General features: G+C 36.7%; 1 protein-coding gene across 3 annotated transcripts in view; it reads left to right on the forward strand.

Annotated features, from left to right (window-relative positions):
• The window catches only part of MANBA (mannosidase beta), a 122,402-nt gene that overhangs the window by 63,258 nt on the left and 32,373 nt on the right, over positions 1-26,771 (forward strand). The window contains exons 8-12 of one of the 3 annotated variants that reach the window (XM_028091211.2): positions 8,322-8,473; positions 10,905-11,022; positions 12,537-12,623; positions 15,685-15,852; positions 25,693-25,911. In XM_028091211.2, coding sequence (XP_027947012.1) covers positions 8,322-8,473; positions 10,905-11,022; positions 12,537-12,623; positions 15,685-15,852; positions 25,693-25,911 — 744 coding nt within the window. The remainder of the gene's footprint in view (positions 1-8,321; positions 8,474-10,904; positions 11,023-12,536; positions 12,624-15,684; positions 15,853-25,692; positions 25,912-26,771) is intronic. The other 2 variants (XM_028091213.2, XM_028091212.2) reach the window with 2 other exon arrangements.

Below are 26,771 nucleotides of genomic sequence, written 5' to 3' on the forward strand. Positions count from 1 at the left end.
CTGGATTATTTGTCTTTTTGGTGTTGAGTTTGATATGTTCTTTATAGATTTGGGATACTAATCCTTTACCAGGTGTGTCATTTGCAGATATCTTCTCCCATTCCATCAGTTGCTTTTTAGTTTTGTCGATTGTTTCCTTTCCTGTGCAGAAGCTTTTTATCTTGATGAAGTCCCAGTAGTTCATTTTTGCTTTTGTTTCCCTTGCCCCCAGAAACATGTCTAATAAGAAGTTGCTATGGCTGAGGTCGAAGAGATTGCTGCCTGTGTTCTCCTCTAGGATTTTGATGGATTCCTGTCTCACATTTAGGTCTTTCATCCATTTTGAATTTATTTTTTTTGTATGGTGTATGGAAATGGTCCAGTTTCATTCTTCTGCATGTGGCATTCCAGTTTTTTCCCAACATCATTTATTAGCGAGACTGTCTTTTTTCCATTGGATATTCTTTCCTGCTTTGTTGAAGATTAGTTGACCATATAGTTGTGGGAATTGTTAATTGTTTTAAAACTAAAACTAAAGAAAGAATGAAAGTGAAACATGACATCAGTGTATGCTTTAGTAGTGGCAGATATAAAAAAAAACAAAATACCTTGGAATTCTTTTTGGTAGCACTTCAGATGCTTCATAGAGATCAAATGTGCAAGTTAGATTTGTCTGTATGAAAGGTGTTAAGAGTTGATATAAAGAAGTCATTCTTATGTTTCTGGAAAGACTGCAGCTGAACTCACAGAGGATATCTTGAAACAACTGGTTGCTTGTTTCATAAACCTCTGTTGTCGTCAGTGACAGGAGAGTGATGCATATGTGGCCAGTATTCAGAGTGGAGTTCATATAGAAATCAAAGAGATTAATCTCAAATTTTATTTCTGTCTTCTGGAAATCATTCTCTGAACCTTGTGGAATTTTCTTTTTGGGAAACATTTCTTCATGTGTGATGTTTTCTGGAACTTGGGAAAAATTTTGTTCATTCTTTTAAATCTCACCTCATTGTTGGAAAAAGCTACAGAAAGTCTTTCCTAGACAAGATGGAATGCTCATTATGAGGTAAGGACACAGTAAATTCTGAAAACTTAATCTCCACTTCGAAGTACTCCGTGATCCAAAGGAATGTGGATGCGTGAGAATCAGCTCAGATTTTGTCCTCTGCTACTGCAGTTTTTCTCTTTTGAATTATCTTTTTTTTTTTCCTGGTGTAGAATTTTAGATGAGGTTAATCAGATACAAACATATTTGCAAATAGCCAGAATCTGCCTTGAACGATGTACAGTGAAATACCAAGCTTTCAAACTTTTCTTTGAAGATAAGCGCACAGAAATTTTGGTGAAGGCTCTTCACTGTGCAACAACAAACTGTAAGGATGTTTACATAGGAAAAAAGAATCCAATTCTGAAGAAGAGTGTCAGGGGAACAACAAGATGCTGATCTTACATTGCCAAGAGAAATCAAAACAGCAGTGTTGAATACCCCAGTCATTTTCACCAAGAATTGGATGCTTGTTCTAAAGCAACAGATCAAATAATGTCTGTGTTCACTATCATTTGGCCATTTTCTTTTTCTCTGATTTTGCTGTGTTCAGAAGACATACTTGAGAAGTGGAAATTTTTCAGCCCAGAGGCATTTGTAAACACTTTGAGTGGTTCTCAAAGAAACAAAGGCATGGATACTACTTCATTTTTTGGAATTTAATGAGAAGTGGGATTTTTATGAATCTCTGTCAGACTTACCTTTACGTCTCATACTTTCCCAAAATATTTGTATATTTTGGGCTTCTTTTGAAAAAAACATTTCAAATTAAAATTAATAAGAGGTGTTCCTTTATCAACTGCGCAAGGATAGATTGGCAAATCTGCCTATATTCTTTATAAATCATATACGTACAAAGAAGATCAATTTTGACAAAGTTCTTGACATTGTTAGAAGTTAAGGCTCAAAATAACAACTATTATTCATTTCCATAATGAACCAATATATGGACATATTATTTACTTTTTTCAAAAACATTAATATAATCAAATACATGAATGAGTCCATTATTTTTCCTTTTTTCTTCTCTAAGATTTTGTTTATTTGACAGAGAGAGAGAGAGCAAGCACAAGAAGGGGGAGTGGCAGGCGGAGGCAGAGGGAGAAGCAGGCTCCCCACTGAGCAGGGAGCTCGACACAGGGCTCGATCCCAGGACCCCGGGATCATGACCTGAGCCGAAGGCAGATGCCTAACTGACTGAGCCACCCAGGCGCCCACTTTTTTCCTTTTTTCTACTCTAATATTTATTTTACTTAAAAATAGTATGATTGTTCATATAAAGTTAAATAAAGGAAAGTGTCTGCATTTCTTTTCTGGATATTATCACTATTCATTTCATTTCATTATTATTACTGAAAATAATTTTGTCATGGAGAAGAGGGGCTTGTTAGAAAGTGATTCTGTCTGTTCTGTCAGATATGAAGAATACACCTCTGTCTACAACTGTGCTGGTGTGAACTTGAAGCTGTTAATTTCTGGTTGCGCTCTCTGCACGTTTCTAGGGCTCCACAAAGCGAGGCTCTCCTGTGTCCTCTTGCTCAGGCCTGTGTGAGGACAGCTCTTTGTGGAAACCCAGCACGTGTTTTCTCAGTGCTTCTGCATGTTAAAGCACTTTCAGAGCAGACAGAAATACATTTGCTTGTCTCTAAAAATACCTAATGTAGGTGAAATGATTTTAGGTGTATTTTGAAAATCCATGAAAATTATTTGAAAAATATTTCAGGTAACATTTGTTAATATTTGGAAATAAGGTTTTTTATTAAGAAGAAAATCAGTAGTATCTAGTGATACTATGACAGCTTTTTTTTTTTTAAGATTTATTTATTTGAGAGAGAAAAAGCATGAGCAGGGCAGAGGGAGAGGGGGAGAAGCAGACTCCCCACTGAGCACAAAGCCCAACTGACCGACTGACTTGGGGCTCGATCTCACCACCCTGAGATCATAACCTGAACCGAAACCAAGAGTCAGACACTCAACCCACTGAGCCACCCAGGCGCCCCAACTATGACAGCCTTTTTAGTATTTGATTACAAACAGCTGAGAAGTGATATGCAGTTTATGAATCTATGATTCATTACATCATCATCTGGTCTGCCAGAGAAAGAAATTTGAGAAGTACAGTATTATCAGTCACACACCTCTTAAGCCCTTTAGTTAAGATATTCCTAACTCTTGTCTAAAAAATGTGTTCAGCTATTCCGTACTTTGAAATGTAATCATAAAGCTAATTTAAAAACTTACCTAGTGAGTTGCTAATAGAATCATCAACAATAGACAAATTTGGAAATTTTTTTTAAAGATTTTATTTATTTATTTGACAGAGAGAGACACAGCGAGAGAGGAAACACAAGCAGGGGGAGTGGAAGAGGGAGAAACAGTCCTCCCGCTGAGCAGGGAGCCCGATGCGGGGCTCAATCCCAGGACACTGGGATCATGACCTGAGCCGTAGGCAGACGCTTAACGACTGAGCCACCCAGGTGCCCCAACAAATTTGGAAATTTAAAAAAATTTAAATTCAAACTGCTTGGCTTACATATTTAGGTTCTTAGGTATTTTTTTCTACTTTTAGACAATAATTTATTTTGTTGGGCTGTTTAAAATAGTTTTGATCTTGTAATCCACTCTGGATGTAAATATGTGTTACTGAGGGGTCTTTTCAAAAAACCGCTTTCAAAGCCTATTATTTCCTCTGAAGTAAAATACCTGTTGTAGAAGAAGGCTTTTATGTTACCTATCAGGACTCCCAGAGGACATGGAGAATGACTGACACTAATCATAGACCCACGAGCCTTTAACCTGTCGAAGAATGTCCAGAACGAAAGGTGGCTGGTAATTCCTGCTTCACCTCTGACAACTGTCAGGGGCTTTAGGGTTTACTTTGACCTGGGTCATAAAATTGTTATTGCAAGAGCGGAAGATGGGGATAGCTGTCTTTTCACGAGAAAAGTTGAACAGAAAAGAAAAAAATTGGGGAAGATAAGTTTTATCATTAATAGTATTTGTAGCATTAATCGGTCTAAAGACATAAATGAGTTTTATTTTCTAGGTTAGTGATTCTCAAATTTTTTTGGATTCACAATGACTTTACATTCATAAAAATTATTGAGAACCACAACGTACCTTTGTTTATGTGAGTAGATTTTAAAACTGAGGATTAAATATTTACTCATTTCAAATCACAGTACCAAATCCATGACATGTTAATATATGAGTTATTTTATGAAGAATAGATATATTTACAAAACAGAAAATGTAGAGAGAATGACATTGTTTTACATGTTTGCAAATCTCTTTAATGTGTTGCTTAATGGAAGACAGCTGGATTCTCATCTGCCTCTGCATTCAATTTGCAACATGTTGTTTTCATTGAAACATAGGAAAAAGAAAGGATCTTACATAGATACGTAGTTGGAAAGGAGAGGAGTACTTTAATAGCCTTTTCAAATAATCGAGGCTATTCTTTGGTACTACAGGAGAACTTAAGTAGTGGTGGTTTCTTAAAGGTTAGTTGCAATGTGGAATCTGAAGCCATTTTAATGAACTGTTTGTCCTCTGTTAAATTGAAATCTGTTGGTTTTATATCTTGCACCTTTAAGGGATCTTTTAAATTATTTTTTTTTGCCGAGACATAGTTGACAGTGTTACATTAGTTTCAGGTGTAGAGCATAGTGATTTGACAACTCTGTGCCTTATGCTATGCTCACAAGTGCGGCTCCCACCTGTCACCATACAATGTTATTACAACACCACTATGTTCTCTATGCTGTACCTTTTATTACCATGACTTACTCATTCTTAATGGATCTTTTATTTGTATGTGATATCATAATATAGTGTGTTGGTTATTTGAAAAATATTAGTGTCTTGAGATTTCCAAGTGTTTCCAAACATTGAAACATTCCATTATATAATATCACATTCACATTTGTTAATACAACACTGATGTTATCTGAAAAGTCTTTTAAGTATTAGGAAGCGCTTGAGCTCATGGTAGTGGATACAAGTTTTCCTAAATCCTAATTTTTACCTGTAAGTTTGAGTTTTATCCTTGTCCACAATACTTTTACTTATTTTCCTTGAAGTGACAAGGCTCACTTCATTCATTTTCAAGAAAATGTCTGACAAATAGCCAATTCTGAATAACCATAGTTTGTCTGGCAGTTCTTTCCAGTTAAAATGAAGTTTCATGAACCAGGTGACTAATTCAGTTTACAACTCACGCAGTGGCCCAGATGCTTTTCCTCAAGAAATCCATTGTGTGGGACTTTATCTGTGTTTCCCATTCTATCATTTCATCACACAGACTATTATAACAATGTCTACTCAAGGTTAAGATAGAATTAGTAATTTTTACTGCTTTATCAAGGACATTCTTAAGTGAAACTGACTTTTTTTTTCTGCTGATGCCTGAAGGTGAAAGATACAGTGACAGCACAGTTCAGATCTACTGCCTTGATTTTTGCTGAGGCACCAGGAGTGTTACCCACCACTGCTTTTGTAACATCAGGGCAAATGTTAACACAGTTGTTGCTAACCTTGAGAGTCAAAGAAACTGTTCAATGCTTTGAATATTTCAGCATCTCTTGTATTTTGTTGCCAAAGATTCACATAAAAGAGATCTTTGATGATTCATTGTGCTGATTAACAAATATAAGCAAACAGTAAGTCCATCATTCTAGATTCATCCATTTCTCAGGCAAACTGTGATAGTTCAGATGAGAGATCAGTTCAGTATCCTGTTGCAGCTTAATGTAGAGAGAATGACATTGTTTTACATGTTTGCAAATCATGTTTTGGATGATTTAACTGTATCATTGCAATGTGACAATGTGGTGATCTCATTTTCTGACTTTTTATCCAGTAGGCATTCAGCAATGTCAACTGTAAAACTCTCTCAGCTAATACATGTGCTTCTCATAATGAATCGTTGAACACTACATCGGATACTAATGATGTACTGGGTGTCTAGGTGGCTCAGTCAGTTAAGCATTTGCCTTCGGCTTGGGTCATGATCCCAGGGTCCTGGGATCGAGTCCCACATCAGGCTCCCTGCTCTGCGGGGAGCCTGCTTCTCCCTCTCCCTCTCCTTCTGCCTGCTGCTTGCCCTACTTGTGCTCTCTCTCTCTCTTTGTCAAATAAATAAATAAAATCCTAAAAAATAAATATTTGGAATAATTTGAAAATTGATATAAATATGCATGTATTACTTTATTTTTTAAAAGATTTTTTGTTTATTTGACAGAGAAACAGCAAGAGAGGGAGCACAAACAAGGGGAGTGAGAGGGAGAAGCAGGCTTCCTGCCTAGCAGGGAGCCCGATGCGGGGCTGGATCCCAGGACCCTGGGATCATGACCTGAGCCGAAGGCAGATGCTTAACGACTGAGCCACCCAGGCGCCCTTCCTCTTGTGTTTCTGTGTAGGTTGCAAGGGAAACTTTGAGATTCAAAAGGAGAATTTATTGAACGACAGTGAGGTTACAGACATTACAGCAAGAATAACGAGACACCACTACTAAGCACACAGTAGAAGCTGAGAACAAACTGAGTTAATTTCTGAAAACACACCTCTTTAAACACTAAACCTCTACCATAGAAGTAGAACACACCACAATATGCAAGCATGCATTCCATTAGCCAACAAAGTGATGATATCATCACATATCATGTAGCTTCTGGAAAATTCCACCATACATTCAAAAGAGTGTGAGAGTGAAAAAGGCAAATGATGTTTTAGCTTTACTATGGAAATAGTTTTTTGTTGTTGTTTTTTTTTTGAACACAAGGACCTCCTGCAGGATTCCAAGGGGTCCCTTGTAGTCCCCCGGCCATACTTGAAGAACTGCTGTTCTAGATATTTGAATCTACCCATCAAGGTGTTTTAAAAGTTATCTGTGAAAATCACTTTACATTTTTTACATTTTGCAATCCTAAAGGAGCTTTGGTAATTCCATGTCAAGATCCTCCTCAACCAAGCCTTATTCTATGTCTTCTCATAAAGTTCATTCGTATCTTTTTGTCTGTCAGTCATAAGGGCAAGGGTAAGGAAGTAGAAGAATGGTGGATACTTTTATTTCATGAAATAAATTGATTAATTCATTCATTTATTTTATTTTTTAAAGATTTAATTTATTTATTTGACAGAGGGAGATGCAGTGAGAGAGGGAACACAAGCAGGCGGAGTGGGAGAGGGAGAAGCAGGCTTCCTGAGCAGGGAGCTCGATGTGGGGCTCGATCCCAGGACCCTGGGACCATGACCTGAGCCGAAGGCAGACGCCTAATGACTGAGTCACCCAGGCATCCCTCATTTATTTATTTTAATTAGAGAAGAAAAGCTGAATCTTGGTTCAAGGCTAGGCCTTGTTTGCGTAGAACCATGTTCCTCATTCTTTGATCCAGTTCATGGCTGGAAGGAATGAAGATTTGAATAGGAACATCAATCTTCTTTATCGAGTCTTGCTGCTCCTGCTTAACTGTGGGAAAACCTGGCTAGAGTGTCACAGAGACAAAGGTCTCAGCTTCTTCTCACACACCAATTATAACTTTGGAGTATGCACTCCTATTCCATCTTCCAGCTGAAACACCACTTACATCTCTAGAGCTCCAGCATCAAGTTTAATGTGATGATTAGTTGGGATTAAATTGCTTGTGCTATATGTCTTTGCTTCTAAGATGCACATTTTGGCACATGTTAGCAACACTGAAGTGAGAGTGTGTTTTTATATGCAGGATACATCAGTTTAACTGGTGGGATTTCTCCCCCGTTTTTGTGAAATAGTACAAGTTTTTGTTCTAATTTTGAAATGTTATCTTCAAATATATTTCTTTTTTAAAAAAAAAGATTTATTTATTTTAGTGGGCGGGGGGAGGGGCAGAGGGAGAGGGAAAGAATCCTAAGCAGACTCTGTGCTGAGCCTGACATGGGGCTCGATCTCACAACCCTGAGATCATGACCTGAACTGAAACCAAGAGTCGGATGCTTAACCAGCTGAGCCCCTCAGGCATCCTTCAAATATATTTCTTTTGATGGAATTACAAATGCCTGTTTCATGAGGAAGACTAGAATATATTTCTTCTTTAATAGTTTCTATATTTTATATCTATTAAAAGATAGAATCTGGCAATAATTTATTCTATTTTTTTCTGAAATGTGTACTTCCACATTAAATGCCTCATAGCAAATAGGAAATTAACATTAAATTATGTTCGTGTAAATTGTTCAAAAGTTTGCTTTCCTTTTTAAAAAAAATCTCTTTGCTTATGTTTTAAATTTGATACTCAGTATTTAATTTTGTTCATAATAGGTTTATTTTAGGACAGTGGAACTTATAGAAGAGCCCATTGAAGGATCTCGAGGTCTGAGTTTCTACTTCAAAATTAATGGATTGCCCATATTTCTGAAAGGCTCCAACTGGATCCCAGCAGATTCATTCCAGGATCGCGTAACCTCTGACTTGTAAGTTATCATTTTTTATTTCTTGTTTTTCTTTTTATTAACAGTCCCACAAAGCTAAAGAATTACTCATTTTTGTTTTCTTTGGTTCCAGTGGAAGGAACTGAGAGGTAAGACAGAATTCTAGGATGATGGAAACTTTAGAATGGAAAGGCTTTTTAAATCATATATTCCATTTTCATTAGCTATTGATAGTCTTAACAGCTAAATGACTTGAGACTGCTGAAACCATCCAATTTCTAGAAAACTATTATATATTTCCTCTGGAGGAACAAGAAAATAACTAATGCACATTTTGGATAATCCCTGAAAAGGTTAAATTTGTTTTTTTTTTATTTTTCAAAGAATACCTTAAATATTTTTGTACATTCTTTTTAAAAAATGGAAACCCATATTTCCTTCTTCATTCTAAGCTATTTGTATATTCTTTTACTTTTACCTTAGTAAAAGGAACTAAAAAAGCTTTACAATTTTAAATCTAGAAGAAAATTTAAAGTGTTTATCCGAAGCTTTGAGAATAGCACTTCATAAGAAAATAATATTTCCTGATTGCGATTGTAAACTGTCTTTGTGATAGTAAAAATAAACTTTGTGAAGAGAAAATAAACACGTTTAACTTATTTACATATGTATAAATATGCATTGTAGTATATTATTTGGTGTTTAGAATTTGCTGAAAGTTGTAGTAATTTGCTTTTACTTTAAACTGTATATATTGTCTTGAATTTCATATGAAAATGAAATTATTCTCCAGACATAGACACAGATAATTTGCTGCCTCTTTTCCTTTTCATCTCCTGGCTCCTCTCATCTGGCTGGTTTGGGCAGTGATTTTTCAGTACAGCTGGGCCATTAGTACACCCGCTGAGGCACAATGCTCTGGGTCCTTGGCCAGCCAGTTATTGGGGGCTTCTTGGTTCCTCTCTGGGCTCTGTTCTGGAAATGCAGGGTAGATGTTCTCGGAGTGGCTGTACATCATCCTGTGGGTGATGTGAATAGAAATTGGAAAAATCAGAAAGGAAATTTAATTTACTAGAGAAAGAAACATAGTCGGTACCCTACTTATGATGGTTTGATGTGATTTTTTGACTTTACCATGGTGTAAAAAAGATACACATTCAGTAGAAGTTTTGCTTTGAATTTTGACTTTTGATCTTTTCCTGGGCTAGCGCTATGTGGTACAGTAATCTCTTGTGATATTGGGCAGTGGCAGAAGCCGAGGCCTCCCAGTCAGTCATGCCATACTGAGGGTCAACAGTCGATACATTCACAACCATTCTGTGCCCATATATCCATTCTGTTTTTCACTTTCAGTACAGTATTCAATTACATGAGATATCAATACTTTATTACAAACTAGGCTGTGTGTTAGATGATTTTGCCTAACCGTAGGCTAATGTAAGTGTTCTGAGCACATCTAAGGCAGGTGAGGCTAAGCTAGGATGTTTGGTAGGTTAGGTGTATTAAATGCATTTTCGACTTACAATACTTTCAACTTACAATGATGGGCTAATTGGGATATAATCCCATTGTAAATTGAGGAAAATCTGTACTGAACTGGAGGAATTGAAAAAAGGAGAGGGGCGCCTGGGTGGCTCAGTCGTTGAGCGTCTGCCTTCAGCTCAGGTCATGATCCCAGGGTCCTGGGATTGAGCCCCGCATTGGGCTCCCTGCTCAGTGGGAAGCCTGCTTCTCCCTCTCGCACTCCCCCTGCTTGTGTTCCCTCTGTTGCTGTCTCTCTCTGTCTGTCAAATAAATAAAATTTAAAAAAAGAAGAAAAAAGGAGATAAGAGTAAGTGAGTAAGCCAGGTACTAATATGCAAACTGATTTTTGTCTTATGATTTGAAATGGTTGTATAAAATTAGCTCATACTTCCTAAGGTTTACAAATGTTTTCTTTTTCTATAAGAATAAGAAAAAATTTAGTGTCGAAAACAGTATAGTAACAGTGTGAATTTAGAAGGCAGAGAAAAGATGTATAACCCACAATTTTCCAGTTTTGTTTATGTGGTTACAGTTATTGTGTATATAATTTTGTCTCACTTTCTTCACCTAGCATTATATCCAAATCATCATAATTTTAGAATGTGTTTTTCTAAGAGATTTGAAACGTATTTGTCAACCACCATGTGTGTGTGTGTTTTTTTAAGATTTTATTTATTTGGGTGACACACAGAGAGAGAAGCTGGGGAGCGGCAGGCAGAGGGAGCGGCAGGCAGAGGGAGAGGGAGAAGCTGACCCCCCGCTGAGCAGGGAGCCCGATGTGGGGCTCGACACAGGGCTTGATCCCAGGACCCTGGGATCATGACCTGAGCTGAAGGCAGACGTTTAACCAACTGTGCTACCCAGGCGCCCACACCATGTGTTTTTTAAATCTTTCTTAAACATCCCCAGATTTTCAAATTAACATTTGTTTTAAAAATTTCTTCTATAGGTTACGGCTCCTTTTGCAGTCTGCTGTGGATGCTAACATGAATACTCTCCGGGTTTGGGGAGGAGGAATTTATGAGCAGGATGAATTCTATAGACTCTGTGATGAACTAGGAATAATGGTGGGTAGTCAACAGCATTTTATTGGTTGATATGTTACTATATCCTCACTTTGAGCTCCTGTGTTCTGAGTGGGTGCTATGGCTCATTCCTTCTTTTTTCAGAGCCAGGACTGATAATCCATTTTTTGCAGAGGAATAAACAGCATCTTGCAAACCCAGAACCATAGCTGATGGTGAATATCATAATTATTTAATTATTTTTAAGTGGTAAGCATTCTATATTTGTAATTTTCTTTTTGATATGAGGGTATGCATAAACATATTTAAAAATTTTAACTTTAAGGAGATCTAACAAGACCTAGAGAGAAGAAAAATCATAAAATTCAATGAAGAAAAGCTATGCTTAATATTGTTATTAAGTACTCCAAACATGTTTTGCATTGGTGAGGGTTAAGCACAGGAAATATAATCTTTTAGTTCTGGCATTACAGTTCTAAAATACAAAGCATTCCATAGAAGAATAGTAATTATAATATTGATAATGCTGATGGGCATGATAATGTGACAATATTCTATAATATTTATTGAGGACCAGGCATTGTTCTCAGTGCTCTGCATCTGTTATTTTATTTCATCTTCATGCCCATCCTATGAAGTAGTTACTGCTGTTCTCCATCCCCATTTTACCAGTAAGGAAACTGACACATGGAGGAGAGGTCAAATAACCTGCCCAAAACCACACAGTGGGTATGTGGTAGAACCAAGTTTCTGACTCAGGTCGACTGATTTGGGGCCTGTGCTCTTAACTACTGCATCAAAACAGCCTCTCTAGAAATGGACTTATGTGGGACGCCTGGGTGGCTCAGTTGATTAAGTATCTGACTCTTGGTTTTGGCTCAGGTCATGATCTCAGGGTCGTGAGATTGAGCCCTGCATCGTGCAGAGCCTGCTTGGGATGTTTCTTTCTCTTCCTCTGAGCCCCAGCTCACACACACACTCTCTCTGTCTCCTTCAAGAAAGGAAGGAAGGAAGGAAGGAAGGAAGGAAGGAAGGAAGGAAGGAAGGAAGGAAGGAAGGAAGGAAGGAAGGAAGAGAAAGATCAACTTATGTGGTTTCATTATGAAAATGTCCCTGTAGTAATCCTTTTGGCCATGAAAAGTTAATTCTTTTATAAACAATCTGGTCCATCTCTCAATACCAAATTCCCAGTGAATATTAAAGTATTGCAAGTGAGGAGGGGCTGGGGTAAGGTTCTTTTCGAATTTCACATTCCCTTCAACACACTCACTGTTTCCTTATTTGAATTCCCTTTCCTTCTCTTTGTTTTCTCCCTATGTAGCATTTTCTCCTCGCGGGTTCCCCCCACAGTTTTGTGCAGTTCTGGAAAGTCGTGCGGTCTGTATGAGAGCCTCTCCCACTGCCTCAATCATAGTAGTGCTCAAATGGTCACACTCATCAGGCTAACTTGTTTTTTCATTTGCCTGAAAGATAATTCCCAAAGTTCAGAATGAAGAATTTCTTTCTGTGTAATCAAGTCTATGGAAGTAGTTTATTGCTTTTTACTGGTTTGACAGGTATGGCAGGATTTTATGTTTGCCTGTGCCCTTTATCCAACCGATCGGGAATTCATGAATTCAGTGAGAGCAGAAGTTGCTCACCAGGTATGTCATTACCATTCCAAGAAGAGGGAAAATGCTAATGTTTCATTTGCCTTTTGTTAAACCTCTCCTCATTTTGTTTTGTATTTTGTTGTTGTTCTCTTTACTAAATCCCATGAAAATCACAGTCGGATAATTGACTTCCTAGGTGATTCCACCCAGTCTCAAGGCTTTAACACCACCTCTATGCTGACGACTTTCACATTTGTCCCCAGTTCTGACATCTCTGCTGAATTCCTGGTTCTTGTTTCCAGCTGCCTACTTTTGGCACCTCTGCTTGGAGGTTTCATAATCATCTCAGATGTAACATGTCTGAACCAAACTTGCATTACCTTCTCCTGTAGTTACCTGCTTTTCCTGTAGTTTCCCCCACCTCAACAAATGGCAAAGCCAGTCTTTGCATTTCTCAGGTCAGAAATTTAAAGTGATTCTTGACTCCTTGATTTCTTTTGCATTCCATATGTACACACTTATATTTATAGATCTATAAGTGCAAGGAAGTGATTATAACCTAGCTCTATTCACCAAAAAGGACTAGAACAACCTAATAATATTGTGTATCCTTCTGTTGAAATAATTTTTCCCACTAACAGAAGGGCTTCTTAGAGAAATGGCTGATTCCATGTCTGGGACAGGAAGTATAATAGATGGCCCTGGAATATTTTGACATACAGATGACCAGGAAACTATCAAAGATATGTTAAAAGAACTTTGATAAAACTCTCACCAACCAAAAGTGGGACAATTTGAGATTCAATAAGGGTAAGAGTGTCAATGGAGTGAAATCCAGAAAGCATGTTAAAATCTGTGATTTCATAGTTATAATATCTGTGGATGGACATTTGCATGGAAAACCAAAAGCAATGCAAGGAAATGATTACTGTAATACTCAAGATAGTGGTTACTGTTGGAAGCAGGATGGGACTACAATTAGGAAGGACTGCTTGAGGACTTCTGGGGCTCCCTTTCTTGATCTGGGTGGTGGTTACAAGGGTGATTGTGTTACAGTAATTTGCTATTTCACAATTTGTTTTTTGTATCTGTTTTATTTTTTAAAAAAAGGTTTAAAAAGTACAAATGACTCATCTCTTGCTCAGAGTCCTCCAGATAAAGATGCTGTGCACTATCCTGTCTCTGTTGGCCTCCCTGGCCCCATCAAGCACCCTCTTCTGTGCCGTCTATGCTCTGGAAAATTTTCCCCCTCACCCTCCCTATGGACCACCTCTCTCATTTTCTTCTGGCACCTCTTACCTTGAGCATGAATTTTTCTGGGAAAAAAACCTTTTCTATATTTGCAAGTCTAGATCACATCACTTGCCCTTTATGACCTGTGCTACACTTTGAATTACTTGTTCAATGTTTTGTTTCCCCTGCAAGTTTGTAATCTCCCTGCAGCCTAGGGGCTTGTTCCTCTCTGTAATCCCCACTGCTCGGCTGGGTTATTCGTCAGGAGGATAGATGGATAGATGGATGGATGAGCTTAAAAAATATTAATTATAGTTGTGTAGGTTGCAGACATTTCAGTTTTTTAAGATTTTTTCTCATACAAATAAATAAAATATGGTATCTATGTACCTTCAATTCTTTTATGTATTATTAAAGAGGAGAGCTTTTTATGCAGACTTTGTTAAGATTTTAAAGTGAAGCTTCTCAAAAATTCTGGGTCCGTTTGAAGGGTATGTGTAGCACAGAGTCACTGGATCTTTTTGCCTCTTCAGTATTTGTGTTTTCAGTAGCACCATAAACGTGCCAGTCCCAGTTGGTAGCAGTCGTCACTTACCTGGGCACGCACAGAGGCAAATAAAGGAAATAGCATTCATAAGGCTGGTTTAGAAAAACACAAGGCTGTAATTTTTTTTCAATTTAATTTAATTTTATTATGTTATGTTAGTCACCATGCAGTACATCATTAGTTTTTGATGTAGTGTTCCATGAGTCATTGTTTTCGTAAAGCACCCAGTGCTCCATGCAATATGTGTCCTCCTTAATACCCATCACCTGTAATTTTTAAGAATGAGATAAATCTCTTTAATGCATCCTTAATGCATCTCTGTTTCATGTAGGAGATACTTAGCATCTTGAATGGAGGCCACAGTGAGAACATCAGCTGGGATCCATCACTGTAACCATGCATTACATGGAAGAGAAGCTATAACCAATAAGGTTATTTTGCTAAACTGTGGTCCAGAGGATTTCTCTTGACCATTGACTCATTGTGTTCTCAAAGAGATTTAACTGCCCTCTTCTGCTGGAGTACATCTCCCAGGGTGTCTGAAGAACTGGATCCTTTCACCTTTATGTAGGGCCAGTCCACAGAAAGCCCAGTTCGTGCAGGCTCAATTCTTAAGGCTGGCAAGATTTTCAGACAGATTCTCTAATTTCTTTTTCCGTGTTCAGATATATTCAGTAACTTACTTAAGCTTAGTTGATTTCTCAGGACATGACACTGATAGTTCTTTCTGGAGACATCCTCTTGATGCCCTAATCCTTTTTCCTTTAGGATATTCCATATATTTGTCTTTAATTTACAGAGTATCTCTGGGAACTCACTTGCTTTGTAAAACCCTCTCTGGTTATCCTTGTGGTTTCCTGATCTCAGTGGAGACCTTGACAACCTCAGTCCCTCTTTCAGCAGAAGTGGTTGTTCTTCCTCATTTGTTTCTTCACACAAAACTCCAACTTGTTCTTGAGAGACTCCTCTGTAATGTAATGTCTCCTGCCTTTTGTGTTTCTTAGAGCCTTTTTGTGGCAAGTCAGATGATGATGAAGTTGATTTATTTTTCTTTTTTAATAAAAGGGATTATATTTTCTTCAGGTTTTATACAGTAGAGAAGAGGAACCCCATCTTACTGGTGTTTATAAAATCTAGGTAAAAAGAATCAGAGATTTCTTAAAATGTATTCCCACAGGTAATGTTATAAGCCATTTTCTAATGAGTTTTCTGGTACATAAGAATTTATGTGCAGAAATGCAATGGCTATCATTTTATGAATAATTATAGCTCTGAGGCTTTTTTTTTCTTGTTGATCATTTGAAAATTGTTTTATGTTTTCTGAAATTTTAGATCAGGAGACTGAAATATCATCCCTCCATCATTGCATGGAGTGGAAATAATGAAAATGAAGCAGCGCTGATGATGAATTGGTATAATATACCCGCCAGTGAACTGCATACCTACATCAAAGACTATGTGATACTGTATGTGAAAAACATTCGGAAGATTGTCTTGGCAGTAAGTAATGATTTTTCATGCAACAGAATTTAAGAACCTGTTTTAAAAATGGATCAGTTTGAATATTAGTATAGTATATCTTTGTGTCCTTTTTTTAGAGCAACCTTCAATATTTTAATACAGAACAGTCCATTGTAATGCTGCAGCATGTGAATGGATTTATGGGTTTTGGACTTATTTGAGAATTAACTTATCTGTGGAACTCACCACACATACACCAATATTGTGTTTACAACTGCAGATTATCATGGACTCTTTCTGGAGCCCATCCATGGAACCCCAAAGGTTGAGAATTTCTACTTTAGATGATTTATTGATATGCCACTTCTTTCTTTCTTTCTTTCTTTCTTTTTGTTCCTCAATATATTAATATAGTGAATCCTGTGAATTAATTTTCTAATGACAAACTAGTTCTAGTATAAACTTTATTTAGCTATAACGCTTTGTTCTTTTATTCTGTGCTAGATTTGATTTGCTAATATTTTGGTTAGAATTTAAAAATTTATGTTCACAAGCAAACTCAGTCTGTGGTAAGAGTTGTAAACTCATATGCCTAGAGGAGCCAAATTTGTCTTAAAAAAGTAAGTAGAGTTGATGAGGCTCATAAAGAAGAGGGGACGATGGTAATAGGATATGGATATTGAGTCTCATTTATATTCAGTATTTTAAAAAATGCTATGTAAACAAAACTATTTGTGAGACAGATTTAGCCTGGAGAACCCAGCTTGTGGCACTTGGTATATGTGTATATGTTTGTGTTCACTGCACAGAATGAGTTAGGAGCCTTTTGTTGTTGTTTTTAATGTCTAGAGACAATTTAAATAAAATAGAGGTTATCAGTTTTACTGAGACAAATTTACCCATAAAACAATCTGGGCCCAGTGCCTTTGTGGGGGCAAGAATTATCTCCTCCCTCATCTACATTTCTCCTATAGTTATTATCCAATTTGGTTTTACAACTTCTGTAACTATGGATATTTATGTTTCCTAGGAACATAGCATTTCACCTAGAACTTAAAAGATTTCTGTGTAAGTAGATATGCTTTGTAGAGCAGGTTGTAAGTAGAGAAGTTGTGCAGGCTGAGAGACTCCAGGATTGTCAGTGCAAATAGTGTTTGTGTGGAAGTTGCTCTCATTCTTGTGTGTGTGTGTGTGTGTGTGTGTGTGTGTGTGTCCATTGTGGATATCTGGAATTACCTCTGGAAGCAAATACCCCAGCCAGAAGATTTCCATAGACAGAGAGAAGAAGGCACAGAGCGGGCTCAAGTGTTCTATGGATATTTCTTTTCTTTTCTATTTTTCTTTCTTCCTCCCTCCCTCCCTCCCTCCTTCCTCCCTCCTTCTCTCTTTCTTTCTTTCTTTTCTTTCCTTCCTTCCTTCCCTCCCCTCCCTTCCCTTCCCTTTTTCCCTTCCCTTCCTTTCCTTTCTTAGAGACGTAGAGACTCTTTTACTTTTTCTTTCTTTCCTTTTTTTTTTTGACTACTTTCACCAATTCCACCCCACCTCCCACCTCATACCTCTGGCAACCACCAGTCTGTTCTCTGTTTCCATGAACTTATTCTTGTTGTTTTTATATTCCACATATAAGTGAGATCATTCAGTATTTGCTTTTCTATGACTTATTTCACTTAGCATAATGCCCTCAAAGTCCATCTGTGTTGTCACAAATGGCAAGATTTCATTCCTTTCTTTTTTTTTACAGAGTGAGAGAGTGATCACAAGTGGGGAGGGGCAGAGGGAAAGAGAGAATTCCAAGCAGGCTCCATGCCCAGCACAGAGCCCAATGCAGGTCTTGATCCCATGACCCTGAGATCATGACCTGAGCCGAAATCAAGAGTTGGATGGATGCTCAACTGACTGAGCCACTCAGGTGCTCCAAGGTTTCATTCTTTTTTATGGCTGAGTCATATTCCAGTGTGTGTGTGTGTGTGTGTGTGTGTGTGTATGCTACGTTTACTTTATCAGTTCATCATCAATGAACATTTCGATTGTTACAGTATCTTGGTTATTATAAACAATGCTGCAGTGAACATGGGGGTACATATATCTCTTTGAGTTAGTGTTTTTATTTTTTTCAGATAAATATCCATAAGTGGAATTGCTGGATCATATGGTAGTTCTACATTTAATTTTTTAGGTAACCTCCATATTGTTTTCCTGAGTGACTACACCAACTTACATTCCCATCAACAATGCACAAGGGTTCCCTTTTCTCCACATCCTTGCCAACATTTGTTATCTCTTACCTTTTTGATAATAGCCATCCTAACAGGTGTCAGGTGATACCTCATTGTGGTTTTGATTTGCATTTCCCTGATAATAAGTGAGCACCTTTTCGTGTACTTATTGGCTGTCTGTATGTCCTCTTTGGAAAAATGTCTGTTTAGATCCCTGGCTCGTTTCTTAATTGAATTGTTTGTTTTTTGCTGTTGAGTTGGGCATGTTCTTTATATATTTTGGATATTAACCCCTTAGCAGGCATATGATTTGCAAATATTTCCTCCCATTCAGTGTGTTGCCTTTTTATTTTGTTGGTGGTTTCCTTTGCTGTGCAGAACCTTTTTAGTTTCATGTAGTCCCACTTGTTTATTTTTGTTGCCTTTGTTTTTGGTGTCAAATCCAAAAAAATCAAGCCAAGACCAATGCCAAGGAGCTTACCACCTATGTTTTCTTTTAGGAGTTTTATGATTTCAGATCTTACATTCAAGTCTTTAATCCATTTTGCATTAACTTTTGTGCATGGTTGAAGATAGTTTTTCAGTTTCATTCTCTTGCATGTGACTGTCCAGTTTTTCCAACACCATTTACTAAAGAGACTGTCCTTTCCCCATTTTATATTCTTGTCTCCTTTGTCATAAGTTAATTGGCCATACATATATGAATTTATTTCTTGGTTCTCTATTCTGTTCTATTGATCCATGTGTCTGTTTTTATGCCAATACCATAATGTTTTAATTACTTTTCTTTTGTTAAATATTTTGAAGTTAGAAAGCATGATGCCTCCAGCTTTGTTCTCCTTTCTCAAGATTGCTTTGACTATTCAGGGTCTTTTGTGGTTCCATAAAAATTTTTGGATTATTCATTCTATTTCATGAAAAATGCATTGTGGTTTTGGTAGGGACTGCATTGAATCTGTAGATTGCTTTGGATAGTATGGACATTTTAGCAATATTAATTCTTCCAATCAATGATACAGAATATCTTTTCATTTATTTATGTCTTCGGTGTCTTTTAACAATGTCTTATAGTTTTCAGTAGAATTTTCAATAATAATGTCAGTCTTTCACTTCCTTGGTTAAACTTATTCCTAGATATTTTATTCTTTTTGATGCAGTTGTAAATAGATTGCTTTCTTAATTTCTCTTGCTAGTAGTTAATTATTAGTACATAGAAATGCAACAGATTTCTGTATATTGATTTCATATCCTTCAATTTTACTGAATGTATTTATACTGACAGGTTTTTGTGAAGTCTTTAGAGTTTTCTCCATATAGTAACATGTCATCTGCAAATAGTGACAACTTTATTTCTTCCTTTCCAGTTTGTATGCCTTTTATTTCTTTCTGTTGTCTAATTGCTCTAGCTAGGACTTCCAATGCTATGTTGGATAAAAGTGGTGAAAGTAGGCATCCAGGTCTTGTTCCTGACCTTAGAGGAAAATTTTGAGCTTTTCACCATCGAGTATGATGTTAGCTGTGGCCTTGCCATATATGGCCTTTATTATGTTGAGCTGTGTTCCCTCTGTAACCACTTTGTTGAGGGTTTTTATAATAAATGGATGCTGAATTTTGTCAGATGCTTTTTGTGCATTTGTTGACATGAACATATGATTTTTATACTTCATTTTATTAATGTGGTGTATCATGTTGATTGACTTGTAGGCGTTGAACCATCCTTACATCCCTGGAATAAGTTCCACTTGATTATGGTATATGATTTTTTTTTTACTTATATGAGTTTAGTTGGTTAATATTTTGTTGAGAATTTTTGCATCTATGTTCATCAAGGATATTGGCCTGTACTTTTCTTGTGGTGACTCTGTTTGGTTTTGGTATCAGGGTAATGCTTGTCTTGTAAAATGAACTTGGAAGTTTTCCCTCCTCTTCTATTTTTTGCAAGAGTTTGAGAAGGATTGGTATTAATTCTTTGAATGTTTGGCAGAATTCACCAGTGAAGATGTCTGGTCCTGGATTTTTGTTTGTTGGGAGATTTTTGATTATTGATTCGATCTCCTTACTAGTTAATTGGTCTGTTCATGTTTTCTATTTATTCATGATTCAATCTTGGACGATTGTATGTCTTTAAGAATTTATCCATTTCTTCTAGGTTGTCCAATTTGTTGATGTATAGTTGTTCATAGTAGTCTCTTAAAATTCTTTGTATTTCTGAGATATCAGTTGTAACATCTTTTTCATTTCTGATTTTGTTTGAGTCCTCTCTTTTTTTGTTTTCCCTAGGCAAGTCTAGCTAAAGGTTTGTCAGTTTTGTTTATTTTATTTTTTTTAAAAAAACCAGCTCTTGGTTTCATTGATCTTTTCTATTGTCTTTTTAGTTTCCATTCCATTTATTTCTGCTCTGATCTTTGTTATTTCCTTCCTTCTACTAACTTGGGGCTATGTTCGTTCTTCTTTTTCTAGTTTATTGAGATGTGAAGCTAGGTTCTTTATTTGACATTTTTCTTATTTCTTGAAATGGTCATTTATGTCTATGATCTTTCCTCTTAAACTGCTTTTGCTTCATCTCATAAGTTTTGGTATGTTGTATTTCTATTTTCATTTGTCTCAAGGCTATTTTTCAATTTCTCTTTTGATTTCTTTGTTGATCCATTGGTTATTCGGTAGCATATTCCTTAATCTTCATGTATTTGTGAATTTTCCAGCCTTCTTCTTATAATTGATTTCTAGTTCCATATCCGTGGGGTCCAAAAATATGCTTGAATGATTTGTCTTCTTAAATTTGTTAAGACTTGGTTTATGGCCTAACAGATGATCTGTCTTGGAGAACATTGCATGTGCACCTGAGAAGAATGTGTATTCTGTTGCTTTTGGATGGTATGTACTGTGTATATCTGTTAAGTCCGTTTGGTCTCATGTGTCATTTAAAATTCTGTGATTATAAATGCTAAAGCAGAACTTGATATATATGAATATGTTGATATGTGAAATAAGGAGAAAGGGAAAGGAAAGAGCTTGTTCCCAACTCCATCATAGAGCCCTTCCTTTATGGTGGTTTTCTTTCATCACTACTTTTTAATAGGCATATTATACTTGTATTTACTATATATACATTATATAATAATATGTTAGCTTTTTTTTTCCCCAGGGGGAATAAGCAGCATTTATTTTGTTTTTGCAATAATCCCTGCAAAGGATATAACTTTTAAAAACTTTAATGTTTAATATGTGATTTAATAATCTGATTGTCCTTTTAATTTTTTATCTGTAATTAGATATTTTATTTTATTTATTTTCTTTTTTATTTTATTTATTTATTTGACAGAGAGAGACACAGCGAGAGAGGGAACACAAGCAGGGGGAGTGGGAGAGGGAGAAGCAGGCTTCCCGCTGAGCAGGGAGCCCGATGGGGCTCAATCCCAGGACCCTGGGATCATGACCTGAGCCGAAGGCAGACGCTTAACGACTGAGCCATCCAGGCGCCCCTGTAATTAGATATTTTAAATATTTGGGTATATCCTGAGGCAGTTTGAAAAGGGATATATTTAAAAGAATAGTATGTGATTTTGGCACCCAAATGTGTTCAGTTCATGGCACTATTCATTTATGTGAAGAAACTTCGGTGAGAATTCATGAAAAACTTAGGTTTGGATTTTTAGGTTATCTGATATGCTTAGTCATGTGTCATGAAGAATTTTTCTATACACAAACTGCTATGGTATAAGCTTTAATTAATATTTATAAAACATTTATTTTATAATCTTTTTACTCATAGTGTTGGTATTACATTTTTCATATCTGATGGATTTAAGAAATGAATTTTAATATTTGAGGATTTTCATTTCACAGCTCAGTGGTTAAGAGCTCATGATTCCGGGAGGATGAGAATGAGGCACATGGCCCCACAGTGATGCAGAGGTTAGAAAGTCACTTCCTAGAAACAGCTCTATATTATGGAAATGGGAACATGAATTTTGGTGGACATTAGCCATGTCGTCCACACATGAGTTCTTTACCATTTACTGTAGTCCTTTGAAGGGCTCCCAATCTCTCCATTTTACAGATGAGACTGTTGAGGCTTAGAGCTGTCCAAAAATAATAAGGTTCTGATTTGAGATTTAAACTGAAGTCTTTCTGACTCAATAGCCTCTTATTATTTTCTTTTTTTCTCCTGCTGTGCCTTTTATTCCCATGAACTATTCATTCCATAACTGGAACTCTGTATCTCCCACTGTCCTTTACCCATTTTGCCCAACTGCTGACCCATCCCCTTCTGACAACCATCAGTTTATTCTGTATTTATAGGTCTGATTCTGCTTTTTGTTTGTTTATTCATTTGTTTTTGTTTTAGATTCCACTTATGAGTAAAATCATATAGTATTTGTGTTTCTCAGTCTGACTTATTTCACTTACCATAATATCCTCTAGGTGCATCCATCCATAATACCCTCTAGGTACGTCTCAAATGACACAATCTCATCTTTTTATGGCTGTGCCAGATTCCATTATATATATATACCACATCTTCCTTATCCATTTGTCTATTGATGGACACTTAGATTGCTTCAATATATTGGTTGCTGTAAATAACATTGCAATAAACACAGAAGTGCACATATCTTTTTGAATTAGTGTGTTCATTTTCTTTGGGTAAATACCCAGTAGTAGAATGATTGGATTATATGGTATTTCTATTTTTAATTTTTCAAGGCACTTCCATACTGTTTTCCACTGTAGCTGCACCAACTTACATTCCTACCAACAGTGCACAAGGGTTCCCTTTTTTCCATATCCTCACCAACACTTGTTGTTTCTTGTCTTTTTGGTTTTAGCCATTCTGATAGGTAAAAATGATATTTTATTTTAGTTTTGAGTTGCATTTTCCTGATGATGGGTGATGCTGAGGATATTTTCATGTGTCCATTGGCTATCTTTATGTCTTTTTTTGAAAAATGTCTATTCAAGTCCTCTGCCCATTTTTTAATTGAATTATTTGGGGTTTGTTTGGTGTTGACTTGTACATGTTCTTTATATATTTTGGATACGTGTGTGTGTGTGTGTGTGTGTGTGTGTGTGTGCTGGTGGTTTCCTTTGCTGTGCAAAAGCCTTTTACTTTGATGTTATCCCAATAGTTTCTTTTTGCTTTTGTTTTTCTTGTGTGAAGAGACATACTGAGAAAAATGATCTTATGGCCGAAGTCAGAGAAATTACTGCCTGTGTTTTTTTATGGTTTTTAGGATTTTTATGATTTCAGATCTCACATTTAGGTCTTTAATCCATTTTGAGTTTATTTTTATTTATGATATTAAAGAGAGATACAGTTTCATTCTTTTGCATGTAGCTGTCAGTTCTCCCAGCACCATTTATTGAGGAGGCTGTCTTTTCCTATTGTATATTCTTGCCTCCTTTGTCATAGATTAACTGACCATACACTCAGTGGTTTATTTCTGGGCTCTCTATTCTAGTCCACTGCTCTATATATCTATTTTTATGCTAGTACCATACTATTTTGATTACTACCGCTTTGTAGTATATTTTGAAATCTGGAATTTTCACATCTCCAAGCTTTGTTTTTCTTTTTCAAGATTGCCTTGGCTATTTGGGGTCTTCTGTGGTTCCATACAAATGTTAGTATTATTTGTTCTAGTTTTGTAAAAAATGCTGTTGGTATTTTGATAGGGATTGCATTGAATCTGTGGGATTTCTTTGAGTAGTATGGACATTTAAACAATATTGATTCTTCCAATCCACAAGCATGGACTATTTTTCAATTTGTTTGGGTCATCTTCAGTTTCTTTCATCAGTGTTTTATAGTTTTCAGAGTAGAGGTCTTTCACCTCTTTGGTTTAGTTTATACGTAGGTATTTTATTCTTTCTGGTGCATTTGTAAATGGTGTTGTTTTAAAATTTCTCTTTCTGAGGGAATCCTGGTTGGCCCAGTTGGTTAAGCGTCTGCCTTCGGCTCAGGTCATGATCCCGGGGTCCTGGGATCGAGCCCCGCATCGGGCTCCCTGCTCAGCGGGAAGCCTGCTTCTCCTTCTCCCACTCCCCCTGCTTGTGTTCCCTCTTTCGCTGTGTCTCTCTGTCAAATAAATAAATAAAATCTTCAAAAAAAATTTCTTTCTGCTATTTTGTTATTAGTGTATGGAAATACTACCGATTTCTGGGTATTATTTTTATATCTGCACCTTAACTTCTTATTCTTAAGCACTGGACCTATGTTTCTTAAGTGGAGGTGATTTTTGTCCCACAAGTGACAGGGGCACGTTTGGCAATGTCTGTAGACATTTTTTCGTGTGTGAGGGGTACTGCTGGCATCTAGTGGGTAGAGGCCAGGGATGCTGCTAAACATTCCCTTTCCCCTTGCTCCCTTTCCCTGGTCACCAACACACAAAATTTATCAAGCTCAAAATGTCAAGAATGCCAAGGATGAGAAATTCTGCAGTAGACTGTACACTGCCCTTGTTGTTAGAAGGTAATGTAGAGGCATGACATGATTAAAAAAATTAGGAGCAGGTACTGAGTAATAAGCTAAGTGTTAATTACAAAAGGATATAAAGGATTGGTGAATAGCAGGTACTGGTGGTTGTTGAAGGCAGAAGGTTAATGGTTCTATTATTTTTCTGTCAGCCCCTGGCATTTCTGGAACTTGACAGTATTTTTTTTTTTTTAAAGTAAATGATCTGACATAAACAGACATTTCTCCAAAGAAGACATACAGATGGCCAACAGACATATGAAAAGATGCTCATCATCAGGGAAATGCAAGTCAAAACTACAGTGATATATCATCTCACACCTGTCAGAATGGCTAAAATAAAAAACACAAGAAACAACAAGTGTTGGTGAGGATGTAGAGAAATGGGAACCCGTTTGCACTGTTGGTGGGAATGCAAACTGGTGCAGCTGCTGTGGGAAACAGTATGGAAGTTCCTCAGAAGGTTAAAAACAGAACTACCCTACTATCCAGTAATCATACTACTGGGTATCCACCCCCAAAATACAAAAACACTGATTCAAAGGGATAACATGCTCCCCTATGTTTATAGCAGCATTATTTACAATAGCCAAATTATGGAAGCAGCCTAAAGGTCCAGGTGATAGATGGGTAAATGGTATTGTGGTGGGTAAAGATGATGTGGTGTGTGTGTGTGTGTGTGTGTGTGTGTGTGTGTGTGTGTGTGTGTGGTATATATGGTATATATAATGGAATATTACTCAGCCATAAAAAAGAATGGAATCTTGCCATTTGCGCCAGTATGAATGGAGCTAGAGAGTGTAATGCTAAGTGAAATAAGTCAGAGAAAGACAAATACCATATCATCTCACTCATATGTGGAATTTAAGAAACAAAAAAATAAGCAAAGGAAAAAAAGAAAAAAAGAGAAAGAGAAACCAAGAAACAGACTCTTTAACTATAGAGAACAAGCTGATGATTACCAGAGGGGGGTGGGTGAATTAGGTGATGGGGATTAAGGAGGACACTTGTCTTGATGAGCACCGGGTGATGTATGGAAGTGCTGAATCACTATATTGTACATCTGAAACTAATTTAACACTGTATGTTAACTATATTGGAATTAAAACAAAAACTTAATAAAAAAGTAAATTATATGTACTTTACCAGCTGAAAGTATCTTTTAAATCATTTTATTTCTGGACTCAGGAAGACAAGACTCGTCCTTTTATCATATCCAGCCCTACAAATGGGGCCGAATCTATTAAAGAAGGCTGGCTCTCTGTCAACCCATATGACAATAATTTTGGTGATGTACATTTTTATGATTATATCAGTGATTGCTGGAATTGGAAAGTTTTCCCAAAAGCTCGATTTGTATCTGAATATGGATATCAGTCCTGGCCTTCCTTCAGTACATTAGAAAAGGTAAGCCACTTTTGATTTCCCAATGATTCAGAATGGTAGGCGATGGGCATGTCACTTTCTCAACAGTGGTTCAGAAAGTCAAATAAAATGTGCTTATTATTTAAATGAAAGTTTAGGAAGATCATAGAAGAGAACTTTTTTCTTTAAAGTTTGGGGAGCTAAATTTCTTGCGGTCATCATTTTGAGGATTATAACTTTTTGATATTACTTTTAATTATGTTCCTTCCCTAACATTTAAAAATTAAATGGGAACCAGTGGTTGCTTAAGCCTGACTTCTTATCATGCATGAAAGTAATTCTCACTTGCTAGTTTCTGTATATCCAACAACTGTTTTATCATTTACAGATACTCAGAACTGGATAGTTTGCTACAGTAAGAGAAATGAATGTGATAAGTAAAGTTTTATCTAATGTTATCAGTCATATTATTTCTTTTGCCTCCTCTCCTTCCTCTTCTATTTCCTCCCCCCTTCCTTCTCCTTTTTTCTTTTATGTTGGTGTATTTGATTTTCACAGTGGCATTTCACTTTCCTTGTTCCTACAGATTCAGGTTCATAGATGGATTCAATTTCAGAATTGTATGTGTTCTTTTTTATTTATTTATTTTATTTTATTTAAAAAAATTTTTAAATTTCATTATGTTATGTTAGTCACCATACAATACATCATTAGTTTTTGATGTGGTGATCCACGATCCATTGTTTTCGTATAACACCCAGTGCTCCATGCAGTACGTGCCCTCCTTAATACCCATCACCGGGCTAACCAATCCCCCTTCCCCCTTACCCTCTAAAACTCTGTTTGTTTCTCAGAGTCCATCGCCTCTCATGGTTCATCTCTCCCTCCGACTCCCCCCTCTT

This window comes from Eumetopias jubatus, unplaced genomic scaffold, assembly GCF_037043125.1.
Source record: "Eumetopias jubatus isolate StellerSeaLion01/CBP00866 unplaced genomic scaffold, mEumJub1_p1.0 scaffold_2, whole genome shotgun sequence".
Lineage (NCBI taxonomy): Eukaryota > Metazoa > Chordata > Mammalia > Carnivora > Otariidae > Eumetopias > Eumetopias jubatus.